Raw genomic sequence first — 13,901 nt, forward strand, 5'->3', positions numbered from 1 at the left:
AAGGTCATTGATGGTAATATTGAAAAACTAGTCATTAATAATAATACAATAAATAATCCTCTCGATATTGCCAATTCGTTTAACGACTTTTATATAAATATAAATAATTCTAATAATACCAACTTTAAACCTGATTTCTCTCTAGTAAACACAAATAACGCCAATCTGTTCTTAACTCCAACAGATGAAAATGAAATATGTAAAATCATCACTAATCTTATTCTACTAACTCTGCTGGTTATGATGAAATACAAACCAAAATAGTCTAAGTAAATTTATCTTTCTCAGGAGGTATTTTCCCGGAGCCTTTGAAAGTATCTCTAATTAAACCTTTGTACAAAAACAACAAGGAAGATGTTGAAAACTACAGGCCAATTTCATGGTTCCATGGTTCAATACAAATCGTCCACAAAGGACAACAACAAGGTAGGTGTTCCACAAGGTAGTATCATGGGACCCCTTCTTTTTTTATTATACGTCAATGACTTACCAAATGTACTTAACCGTTTTTGACTGTACACTTTTTGCTGACGATCTATCCATCGTCATACCGTATTATGAGGCTAGGACATATAATAACTATATTAATAATACAATTGCTGATGTTATAGTATGGTTACGTATAAATAATTTGAATATAAATATTGATAAAACCACTTTTGTACAAATTGTAAATAAAAATGCCAATAAACATTCATTAACTGCGTTGCATGAAAATCAAAACCTGGCAGAATCATGTCGCACAAAATTTTTAGGTATCTGGTTGAACGATGAGTTTTCCTGGAGCGAACACATTATTAATTTAAGGAGTAAAATTAACTCTTTTGCATACGCTCTATGGAGACTGACCAAGATAAGCACGAAAGAAACCGCAATACAGGCATATCATGGATTCGTTTGTTCTCTGCTCAGGTCAGTTCTGTGGGGTAACTCGAGCCATGTCGAACGTGTGTTAATAGCTCAAAAATAGTGCATAAGAGCTATATGTAATGTGGACATGTTAACATCATGTAAACCGCTATTTAAGGATTTGAAACTTTTGACTGTACCTAGTATATATATTTATGAAGTTTGTCTATTTGTGAGACTTTCATCCGGAATTCTTCAGTAAAAAAAAAGATGTATGGAAGTTCAACACAAGGTACCCTGACAGACTTATTATCCCACCTAAAAAAACAAAATTGTATGGAAAGAATGCGCTATGTATGTCAATTAGTATTTATAATCGTTTACATGATGACATCAAAAAATTACCATTTAATTTATTTAAATCTAGGTTAAAAAAATGGTTAATAGATAAATGTTTCTATAGTGACAATGATTATTTTGATTATTACGAGAATATTTTTAACTGATAGGTATACTCGTAATTATGTATTTTTAGGCTCTTTTATTTTATTGACATTGCGAATCTCTTAATTATTTTAATTAATACTATTAATGTGTTGTAAAATTACTAATGTATTTTAATATTCTTATGTTTTTCTGCTTGTTTTAATGATATTGTTCTTGTGGGGAACGAGGTGGTGGATCGGTTGGCTAGGGAAGCATCCGAAATGAGTGAAAAATGCCATAATGTTCCTTGGTTTTCTGATATTCTATACAAAGTCAAGAATATGTGCTTTAACGGTGGTCTGAATATTTCGATGAAAGATCTCGCACAAAGGGCATATGGTACAAAACGATCCAACCCTCACTTCCTCGAGTCCCATGGTTTTCTCTTTGTAAGTTGAACAGGCAGGATCTAATTGTTGCCTTTAGATTGCGATCTGGCCACATTCCTTTGAATAATTTTTCGTTTTTGATGCGTAAAGTTGACACGCCCAATTGTAATTTATGCGGAGTAATTGAAGACGTATTTCATATAACAATGGAATGTCGCCGAGGTGTCGCACAGCGTCGCTTGCTTAATGTCTGTTCCTATGACCTCGACCGAGTCAATAGCATCCTAGCATCCCCAGCTTCGGAAGAGGCTGGGCTCCTTTATTCTATGGTTATCGATATCATTGCACGTAGAAATAGTGAAAATTAGACTGGTGTAGTTTTGTTAGAGAGCCACTATGAGGGTGGCATTTGTTTAAAAACCCTCAATAAATAAATAAAGATAAAAAAAAGATATTGTTCTGTTATGACCTTGTAAATATGGAATGAATACGTGTAATTTGGTAATTTTGCATGCCAGCTGCTGGTGAAATGTGTGTTTCCCTAAAATATTGACCATCTTTTGTACCATGTTTCAAGCAAAATAAATGATTTATGATTTAAACTCCCATATTTTCGTCTATGGTTGAGCTACAAGCACTTGTACCTGTAACCTGTAAAATTGTAACACAGTACTTTTATAAAACGCAAATTGTAAAAAACGGAGCAAGTGTTGCAAGTAAACGCCTGTAAACTTGTAACTTTATAAAATTGGGCCTGATACATCTTCCCATAGAAAAGTTACATTTATTGAAACATGTATTTGCAGATCATTTTGAAAATAAAGCTTTTAATATAAAAAAAAACACGACTTAAAAACTGTATTAAAATAATTCGGATCCACATTAAGCCCGACCAGATATTAGTCCAATCAAAGAACTATCCACTATATAACATACAACTTATATGTGGACTCGATGTTAATCTGATTTCCAGTACAGTCAAGGTATTAAATATCGATACGGACAAAGTGCCAAAAATATGTATACACGACCTTATTGCCTATATATTATGCAAAAATCAAAAAAAATCATTTGTAGTTTTACATGTATGTAAAATGTATAATTGTTGGTGCAATAAAGAATATTTACTTACTTACTTACTTATTATGGTAGTGTGTACATATTTTTGTCACTTTGTTCGTATCGATATTTAATACCTTGACTGTACAAAATTTGTAGATAGGAGCCTATGTTTCAACCCTCCCCATTTTATCGATATCAATAAGAATCGCAAGCGTGTAGCAACACTATTTAAATCGCTTATGTTGGTACTAGTTGGTACTATGGTTCTTTGACAGTTCTTTGTCGTATATTTTGGTAATGATTTGCGAAACAAACTGATTCCACTCGCTAGTATGGAAGTCCCGTCTCTTAAAACGTAGCGATTATATGCTCTTTAGCCGCAGCTGTCATTTTTGACAAGAGAATGAATCAAACGATGCTACACTAATGTTGTAACACTATTTATTAAACGTTTTTTGAAACTGTACATAAGTGAACCAATATTGTTAATTTATTTTCCTCACAATAGTTCCTTTATTGTGTACTATTTTCAAAACTTGAACCCTTTGCTTTACTGCTTTTGATTAGGTAAGATATGTTAAACCATTTTAACGCTAATATTTATGCTTAAGTATTTAAGAAATTGTGTTCCAAAAAAATGGCAATTATCACAAGTGTGACTCTACCTAAACCGTAGCAGAGGGTATAAAGAAATAAAATAATTTATATTTCAAATAAGTATGTACATTGATTGTTTAGATTTTATAAATGTGATGTGAAGAACTGATATGAGACCCACGCTAGCCTAATTCGGCAAATAATCATCTTTAACCTAATCAAATTGTAACATGTTAGTTTGTAAATACCTCCCAAAAACTCAATAAGTATGGTATGAGCCTGGGTCTGTAGTTTGTATAAATGATCTCCGGCTGGAAGCCAAATTATTTGCTTCTAGCTAGGATACTGGTCTAATTAAACAAAACAATACTCTGTGACTTAAATAATTCTTAATATAAAAACTTAAATTTTATCATTAACGTCTTGTCTGTGTATCATAAGGATCCTAACCAATTTGTTTGTCATCTTTTTGCATTTTTTTGAGAATGATTTATTCTGAGTTTCTATCCACTTACGAAACTTTAAATAATATACTAATATTAAAATAAGTATAAATTTGTGTGATAAAGAAATTCATATTTTCATATTTCAGGCATATCAGCATGGGAGGGTGCCGGTGCACCTACAAAAATTGTACAGTCAGATCCGACGGGAAGACCCATTTGTTTCACTACCCTGTATTTGACAAGGTCCGTTGCCATGAGTGGCTGTCCAGAGCTGGCCGTTATGACTTCCTTAACCTAAAGGTCTCTCAACTTAAGAATCGGTGTATATGTCAACACCATTTTGCAGACAGCTGGTTTATGAATGATAAGGTAAGTATTTTTTGTTTTATGATTGTCTTGTCATTTAAAGAGTATTCATCCTTACTTGTCCTATCATGTAAACAAACATTTCTCAAAGACATTAATCACAGTTTTCCCTGGAATTACACAATAATCATCACTTAAAATGTTATTGTATGTAATTGTATGTTGAGATAGTTTGCACACGTGGAAAGAATGAGTGAAAGAAGGTTAACAAAGAGAGTGTATAAGGGAGAAGTAGAAGAGGGCTCAACAAGGGGGGGCGGGTTTAGGGTCGGCAACGCGCATGTAACTTCTCTGGAGTTGCAGGCGTTCATAGGCTACGGGGACTGCTTACCATCAGGCGGGCCGTATGCTTGATTGCCACCGACGTAGTATATAAAAAAAGAGGGCGCTGGAAGGGGTAGACCTCGGCAGACTTTCTCTGATCAAATCGGGGAAATCCTGAAGAAAGGCCAGGTCAAGAGCACCCTAAAACGACGAGCGTGTATGAGGAATGTCATGAAAGTGAAGGAAGCGAAAGAGGTATGTCAGGATCGTAGCATGTGGAAATCCGTGGTCTCTGCCTACCCCTTCGGGAAATAGGCGTGATTATATGTGTGTATGTATGTAAAATGTTATTGTATACTTTAAAAAACTCACAAAGTTCAATACTTTGTGAGTTTTTTTATCAACCAAATAACAACTGAAAAATATAATTTCTAAAAAGATTTCATTGATAATTTTTTTTTTAATACTACGTCGGTGGCAAACAAGCATACGGCCCGCCTGATGGTAAGCAGTCTCCGTAGCCTATGTACGCCTGTAACTCCAGAGGAGTTACATGCGCGTTGCCGACCCTAAACCCGCCCCCCCTCGTTGAGCAAGCAAGATAATTGCAGTAACTAATGGATCATCTGACATTACGATGTCTAGATTGTCTATGAATCATAATGTTGGAACGTCATGTTTGTTTACATGATAAATACACTGTAGACTTTATGATCATGTAAATTAAAATATTACATATGTATACATATAATTCACACTCATAAATCCTTTCTCCATAAATAATGCTTTATATATGAACACAGGCAGAGGTCTATTTTGTTAATCCACTTGAATTTGTCCTGGAAAACCTGTTTTGCTTCATTTAATGTCATAATATTCCTTCTTGGTATTCTGTCTTAATTTTTCTTTGGTAAATTATTGGTCATACAATACCAGTTTTATGCAATCAATCCTTAATGCTATATTTTAAACATGTATTTGAAATAGGTTTCTGCTTATGACCAATTTAGAATACTTATAAATACTTCTGACATGTGTGTGTTAAAAATAGTTGGATGATCTTTTCTAATAAACACTCATATCCTTTTCAGAAAGAAAAATTAAAATTAAAAGCAGTGCCTACCTTGGATGGTCCTTTTTGCGATTTAAGCAAATTTAAAGAAACTGAAATGCCACAGAACATGTTGGGTTTATATCCATTAGCATGTGAGGTTGTTGAAAATGATGACTTATTCTTAGATAGAAAGTCAAACTATAATTTACTTTATGCAGATTTTTTAACTAATGATGCCATATCAGATTATAATATGATAGATGTGGATAATAAAAACTGGACAAATATAGAGAATGTGACCCCTTCAACTAATAATAATATTACAGAAGTGTATACCCATAAAACTCGATATGCAGATAATTCTAAAATTAACCAAATAAATATGCCTGAAAAAGATGTGGCTAAGGAAATTATAGTTGAGGTTCCACTTCTAACAGATCAACAAACTAATGTAATTGTTACCAAACAAGAATTTCCAACGCAAAATGAAGCTCCACCATTACTTGCATTTAGTAAGAACAATAGTAAAGTAAGAATAATATCAGAAAAAAAGATAACAGAACCAGAAAAAAAGATTAGTGTTCCTATTTCTGCTGCATCATTTGAGGTAGTTAAGCCTTCAATGATTCTAAGTATTAATAAGAATAAATCTAAGAATAAAGAAAACAACACTACTGTGCCTCAGTCTATACAAGTAAAAGAAGATCAGACAATTTTAAATAATGTGGACAAAAATGTAAACAATGTAGTTGATGAGATCATAATGTCATTTAACAATGAAAAAGAAGAAGCAATTGTGCAAAGAAACATGCCTACCTCTTGCAAAAGGGATGAAAGTAATCTTCCAGAAATACTCAACACTAGTGATCCGAGTAAATTTGAAATTAAAGTTAACTTGATTGAACCAAATCCTTTAGAAAAAGCCAAGTCTCCTCAAAAGAGAGACAGCAATAAACTTCATTGCATCAAAAATAAAATGTCACCAGAAAGGGTTGCTGCTATTAACGAGAAACGAAAGTTTAACATGAAACTGAAAGACATCATTGCAGAAGAACTAAGCCGATTAGAAGAACATGGTACTGCTTATAAAGATAGTTTGGTTCCAAAGAAAACGTTAAATAACGATAAAGTTAAATGTGAAAGAGTTAGGACTTCTCTATCAAAAGATCCCTGTCTTCCGAATGAGCATGCTTATCTTGTACACTATTTAGAGGCGAGAATGGAAAAGATGGAAAACTTATTGTTAAATAAAATTGATCAAAATACTAAAAAAATTATGGATTTGAAAAGAACCCTCGAAACTAAAGAAGATAATCAACCACTCCCTGCAAAGTCATCAACGAAAAGTGATTTAAGTGATGAAGCACATAAAAAACAGCTCTACAAGGAAATTTCAAAATATTTAACACCTAACTGTAACAGTTTACTTTACGAAGAACTTTTTATTAATAAGTATGATATAAATGAAGCAAAGGCTGCGTCTGCACCAGCTAAAAGGAAAAGAAATAGATGATAAATCACAACTAGTTAATATTTGTATATAATGTGCTTTTTAATGTACCTAATACATTTATTTTTAATATTTTACATTTTATTATAGCGTTTGCTTGAATTGACTTTTACAATAGATTTCCCCATATTATCTCCTTTGAATAAACCTATAAATGCATCCACTGTAGATTCAAATCCGTCATAGATATGGTTCTTATATTTCAGTTTCCCTTCTTTCACCCATTGTAAATTTTGTTGTATGCCTTCTGCAGTGCGCTCAGCAAACCTGTTAACTTGGAATCCTTCGATTTTCAATTGTTTCCCGACTATGAACGGTTGAAGAAAAGTACCTGTGAAAAACAGTTATAACTGCTAAGATAACCTTTATTTTTAGAACTTATAGTTGATCAGCGATATAGAATAACATGGAGTAAAATCACAGTACCTAGTTTGAAAACGAAACTGACAATGTGTAGATAGAACGAGTAAAAAAATACCGTGCTAAGTAAATATGTCCTGCAAACGCGAGTTTACTTAAATGCCCATTTTCTGTGTACGAGCTGCGTAGGAAGTATTTAGTGTATTCCTGATCATATTTACTAAAATGTCCTATGAACTTTTCTCAAATTCGCCTTGTTTCAGAGTTAATTCCAGTTAAATAACATTGCTCTTGGTAAAGTCAGTGTAAGTTAAGAAGTAAAAATTGACAGTTATATATATCTATCATCATCATGCTTTTTATCGCCCACTGTTGAGCATAGGCCTCTCTTCCAGTACGCCACTTATCCCGGTCCTGAGCCAATCTCATCCAGACCCGCAGTCTTCCGAATGTCGTCCACCCAACGAGCTATATATGTATATATGACAGTAAGACCCACTTGCACCATCCCACTAGCCCGGGGTTAAGCCGTTAACCCAGTGTCAAATTGTACTGGTAACCATGTATTCTGTCATGGCATTTCCGTCAATAGAAAAGAGAGGCAAATTAAAAAAAAAGTTAACGTTCCATAGAACATTTTGAATTTCGCGCCTTTTTCTACTGACAAAGGCAAATTTGTTTGACCGGCTTAACTCCAGGTTTTTCCGGTTAACCCCGGGTAAGTGATTTGGTGCAAGTGGAATTAAGGCTATTAGTTAAACGGTAGGTCTTAGCTTCGTAAATATGAGGGTCAATTCATAACTGGCAAATTTTACTTAACTTTCACCGACTATAGTGCAAAACGCCCTTTTTATAGCGATGTTGCTACTAATGGGACCAATTCTAAATATCCTTTTTGGTAGGTAGGTAGATGTCAAAAAGTGACAACACTTTGCAAAAACTAGGTATTACGAGAAAAAATGGTAAAAATACGTTTACTATTTATGAATAAAAACATAAAAAAATCGAAAAAACAACAAACAATTTTTTGGCGAAATGGACCTTAACTCATATGACATTTTTTCCTTCTTTTGGCCTAAGAAATTAGTCGTTAAAATCTTTCGGGTTCCTCGTGAGCACCATATAACACATGTATGTAAATACCTTTACGCTTCATAGGATCAGTTTCATTGTAGACTGAGATAGCCCCGCACACCGCCACCCTCCCGAACTCTGTCATCTGCGCCACCACAGTGCTGCTGATCTCCCCTCCGACGTTGTCAAAGTAACAATCTACACCGTCGGGAGCGTTCTTTTTAAGGTAGTCTGCAATGTTTACGGTTTTGTAGTTGGCCGCGCAGTCCAAGCCTAGTTCGTTGACCAGCCAGGCGCATTTGTCGTCGGATCCGGCGATACCGATTACTTTGCAACCTGGAATATATTTTTTTAATGTAACTATGATGGGCACAGCCGAACCTACGATATACATGATTAACATGATATATGAAGAACTTTCTAATTATAACCTGGAGGTTGGCTGTGATATGTATTGGAGGAGGCTGGAGGTGATAGGTATGTATAGGATCGCACTAAAAGAAGAGGCCACGAACATAACAACTCGTCGCGGACCTACCTGCTGTCATGAAACTGGCTTTGTAAGCAACATTCATAAATTCAGAATTCTTATCTATATAGCGGATATATAACACAACTCATAGTCGTGATAGCTTTGATTAAAATCTTAAGGTCTGGAAGGATAAGAGGAACATTGTTTAATTGTGACGTTCCACGGATAAAGGTACTTTATTCCGGTCAGCACTTACGCTATTATTAACGACGCTGCAGTACTAAATGCGGTCCTAAAATAGATACCAAAACTGAACTCCAAGCGTAACGACGAGTGGTTCTAAAAGTGGAATCTTGAGCTTTGCGAGGGTTTAAAGGTACGAGGGGTAACAAACTGCTACCGATTGAAACACAAAATGTTCACCACACCAATGCGAGTAAAATTCAAATGAACGTAATTAAATATTGATCATTCAAAATCATCACTTAAAAGTCAATTAATTTACCAGCCAACAGCAGGAAACAACTCAAAATTTGCATCAGATTACTTTGTCACTCTTGTCGATAAAATCATTGTCTTATATAATTACTTCGTAAAGACGGCCTTTCGCGGACTACGAAGTGGGCCAGTTCATTGGTCATACATGTTCGCTCGGCACGGCATTATAGTAAGTTTACTTTTGAAATTTTTGGATAAAATGCAACTTCGTTATCAGTTTTTGAAGAGCCTTTACGTGCTGGTGCTGGAATAACCAGACATGATAAGCTCCTTACCTAGAATTTTGGCAATTTGTCCAACGTGTGAGCCTACGGCGCCCGCTGCTCCCGACACCACTACGGTTTCTCCAGCTACGGGCTTGCAGATTTCCGTAAATCCGAAGTAGGCAGTATTGCTGAAACATTCATTACCTATCATTTTTAAAGGAATCAAATAAATGTAACATCATAAGTTGCCGGAGCTCAGTCAGACTCGCAATTCTGAATTATTTTTGCTGTTCGAACTTTATGACTGCATTATGAATAAATGACATGTGTTAAATTATATCTTTGAATTTTCCTTCGGGTAGATATGGCATGTCGAAGGGTGAAATTATTTCTCTGCATGTGAAAAAGGAAGTATACCTACGTAATTAGCTAATTGGGTAGGTCCATCTAATTCAAAATGGAAAAGTCCACCGTGGGAACTAGATACATTAATTTCACAATTTGGAATTGTTTGTTGGTGGGTCAGGGTTCCATTTGGCTTTACGTGTAAGTAGGTACATTTAGGTTTAGCTAGTAGGTAGGTACTAACCCAACTCTCCCACATATACCCAGCCCCAACGAAATGGGCAGTTTTCCGAAATCTGGCAATAGGTACATGTAGGGCTTCTGTCCGCATAGCTTCGCGTTGTCGGGGTGTACGATCGTGTGCGTCCGCCACCCGAAGTGGCCCATGACCAGCGCGCCTACTGGGTAATCCTGATTTTGGCTTTCGGTTATTCTGAAATTGGTAAAGATGTCATCAAAATATTCTACACGAGCGGCGTACGGATATTACGGATCTGCATCCAACGTGAAGACCTACTTAGGTGCCATTTGATCATCATTTGATAGGTGAGAAATGAAAGTTTAGATCTCATAAAATGATCTCTAACATTAAATAAATCAATTATATTTAACAATAATTTTACGTAAGTTCACTTTCTAAATTAGGTACGAGGGTTGATTGAAAAATTCGCGGCCTGGCCAATTAAAAAAAAAACTTTTTTCTTTTTTCTGCCTCCATTTTGAACTGTCATTATTCAACTGTCTTCCCGCGAAATTTCAATTGGCGTCTATATTTAAAAGCAATTTTACGGCATATTTAAAGTTACGTGTCGGTAGATATCGTGAAAATGGAGAAATTAGAGCAGCGTGCTGTGATTATTAACTACCTGAATAAAAAAGGATTGACACCGAAGCAAATTTATGATGATATGCAAAGTACATTAGGGCAATCCTGTCCATCATATACGATGGTGAAAAAATGGGCAGCTGAATTCAAGCGTGGACGAGATAGTATCGCAGATGACCCTGGTCCCGGGAGGCCAACAATGGTGACTAACACGGACAATGTGGCAATTATATGCGAAATGATAATGAAAGACCGGCGCTTAAAGGTGCGGGAAATAGCTGACATCGTAGGCATCTCTTGTGAAAGAACTCAAAATATTTAGTCAACGAATTAGGTTTTTCCAAGGTGTCGGCGAGATGGGTCCCGAGGCTTCTTTCAGTGGAAAAAAAAATCGCTCGCCGTACTAATTCACGTGAATGTCTAGACCTGTATGAAGCCGATACTCAAGACTTTTTGGACAGATTTGTAACTATGGCCGAGACGTGGGTCCACCACTATACACCAGAGACCAAACAGCAATCGAAGCAGTGGGTTCGTCCTGGATCTCCGCCTCCCAAAAAAGCCAAAGCAATGTTGTCGGCCAATAAAGTCATGGCATCTGTTTTCTGGGATGCAAAGGGAATAATAATGGTTGACTATCTCCAGAGAGGTAACACTATAAATTCCGACTATATTGCGAGTTATTACGCAGATTTCGCGAGGCTCTGAAGATAAAAAGACCTGGAATGTTGACAAAGAAAGTTATCTTCCACCAGGACAATGCACGTGTTCACACGTCACTAAAATCGATGGCGGAGATTGCCAAATGTGGGTTTGAATTATTGCCCCACCCACCCTATTCACCCGATTTAGCACCATCGGACTTTCATCTGTTTCCCAATTTAAAAAAACATATGGGTGGTATGAAATTTTCAAGCAACGCCGAGGTCCAAGCTGAGGTGGATACCTATTTTGAAGGTCTCGAGGAAAGCTTCTTCAAAAGTGGTGTAACGACTCTGGAATCCAGATGGAACAAGTGCATTCAACTCGACGGGGACTATGTAGAAAAATAAAAATAAATTAAAAAAAAACCTCTGTTTTGTTTTTAATATTCAGGCCGCGAATTTTTCAATCCACCCTCGTACTTACATGCACCCTGGCACCTGGAGTTACCATCGTTAGCCACATGACATTAACCCTTTTCCAGGCATAGTACGATTTATCGACCACATTGGCGTCAATAGAATTTAAACATAAGCATTCCGATTTAAGTTTCAAATTAAATTGAACTTTCGGGAAATGTGACTTATCTTCAAATGAATCATCAAAGTTGGATTTATTGGAATATATTATTTTTAGGGAAACCTTGGTGTGGCCTGGCCTGAAAAAGGGTTAAGCGAACTTGAGGGACAACGCGAACACAGAAAATCGAATATCTGCCTCTATCGCTTGAATATGGGAGAGCAATAGAAAGAAAGATGACGAATACTCGATTTGCTGCCCTCTGCTTAGCAAAGTGATGCTTGTATTGATTTACCTTGCAATTTGTCCTCCAATCATGTCACAAGGGAATGTGTTTCCAAGTTTGACCCTCTGATAAGGATCTACACTTATGTAGAGTGCCTCAGCTAAAAATTCTGGAAATTAACGTGCTGATCAATACACAGGCTGTTGTTAAAAATATCTAATTTATAAGTTACCTAATAACTATAACCGTGTATAAACCACGTCACAACGACTACCAAAAAACATGTTGGCGTGAGTGTCATTTGTAATGTAGCGAACGGCGATGAAAAAAAGAATTATGAAACTTAACCGGGCCAAAATACTTTTTAGGTAATGCCTAATAGAAATTGTACAAACTAATTTTGTTCCGAGAGACAAATTAGTTGATAAAAGATAACATTACATATATTACTTTTTTTATATTCATTCAGATTATTTATTTTTTCTAATAGTCCACGATAGCTATATTATTTATGCCGATATTTAAAAACATGGGATATCGCAACAACAACTGCGTTACTTTACTATAACCTTAATTAAAAATCTTTTTTTTTATCCCGGAAGAGCATTAGTGGTAAACAGCAAGAAACTTTTGGAGTTCAAGTATTTAAAATAAATATTACTGTATTTTAATTAATTAAATAAATTGTGTTAATAAATCTTTGGGGAAAAATGGTCAGGCGGTGGTAACAATAACAGAATTACCTACAGTAAAACAGTTGAATTAAGGAAAAATAAAGAATTTTATTAAATGTTATGTATAACATTGTATGTTAATTGTATTAAATTTGTGTATAAGTGTAATTGTCTCCTAAGTTAACCTAAAAAAAATTCGTTAAAAATTGATTTCAATTGAAAAGGGACAAGTTTTTAGGCATTAAAAAGTATTTTGGACCAACCTATATCGTGATTGAACTATATGGATTCAAAAGTTATCTACATACTATCTTTTCTTATTCTTATCTCACCATTTTTCTCTAAAGGTCTTATTTCTTCTTCAACAGTTATAAAATTTTCCGGCTTCGGTTCCCCTACAAACGGAGTTATTACCACATATTTTTTGGCTAAAACCATTTTTATAGGTTAGATGACAATTCTACAACTTATCTAAATTAAAAGGCACAACTATCACAGTTAACAATATGCAGCAATCTTTACGAGTGTATTTATTTTTATCACAACCAGTTATTATTATTATTAAGAACCTATACTAACAGGTAGGTGTAGATAAGAATGATAAATGATAATGAACAACGTACAGAATCTTCATGTTGTTTATTAATATTAATCCTATTATGTTACAAGATGGCACTAGTAGCTTTGGTATAATGGCGACACCTAGTGAGAGAATAGGAAAACCGATTTTCACAGTTATGAAAAAGATACTATATGTATAAGATAGTACTTGGTCTAATTTCATGTTTTTAATGCACCAGAAAGCACCCTATAGGTTTACCACATGTAGCAAGGTGAACAACTGGGCTGCTGAGCCCACTATAACCACATATAAGTGATATAAGTAACCTAAAATCGCGTAAAAATTGACTAAGATATCATTAATTTTGGGCCAAAATTAATGATCATCATCAGTCTGCCAAAATTTTGGACAGACTGATGTGGATGTTTTCTATGGGAGAGCCTTTGTTTTTTGCGATTATTTCGCAAAAATGGC

The 13,901-nt window shown here is 35.2% G+C and overlaps 2 protein-coding genes across 2 annotated transcripts; one reads left to right on the plus strand and one right to left on the minus strand.

Annotated features, from left to right (window-relative positions):
* The first annotated feature begins 3,142 nt into the window (after positions 1 to 3,142).
* LOC133524332 (uncharacterized) lies at positions 3,143 to 7,065 on the plus strand. The gene is made up of 3 exons (XM_061860291.1): positions 3,143 to 3,293; positions 3,916 to 4,138; positions 5,491 to 7,065. Exons 2-3 carry the CDS (start codon positions 3,926 to 3,928, stop codon positions 6,964 to 6,966), a joined length of 1,689 nt encoding a protein of 562 aa, XP_061716275.1. The 5' UTR covers positions 3,143 to 3,293; positions 3,916 to 3,925; the 3' UTR covers positions 6,967 to 7,065.
* Positions 6,985 to 13,481, minus strand: LOC133524339 (prostaglandin reductase 1-like). Its single transcript, XM_061860309.1, has 6 exons — positions 13,198 to 13,481; positions 12,261 to 12,360; positions 10,163 to 10,351; positions 9,643 to 9,761; positions 8,467 to 8,733; positions 6,985 to 7,294 (listed from the first exon to the last, which is right to left on the minus strand). The coding sequence occupies exons 1-6, from the start codon at positions 13,301 to 13,303 to the stop codon at positions 7,038 to 7,040; spliced, it is 1,038 nt and encodes a 345-aa protein (XP_061716293.1). The 5' UTR covers positions 13,304 to 13,481; the 3' UTR covers positions 6,985 to 7,037.
* Between the last annotated feature and the right edge of the window lie 420 nt (positions 13,482 to 13,901).

The sequence above is a fragment of the Cydia pomonella genome, chromosome 13 (assembly GCF_033807575.1).
Source record: "Cydia pomonella isolate Wapato2018A chromosome 13, ilCydPomo1, whole genome shotgun sequence".
Lineage (NCBI taxonomy): Eukaryota > Metazoa > Arthropoda > Insecta > Lepidoptera > Tortricidae > Cydia > Cydia pomonella.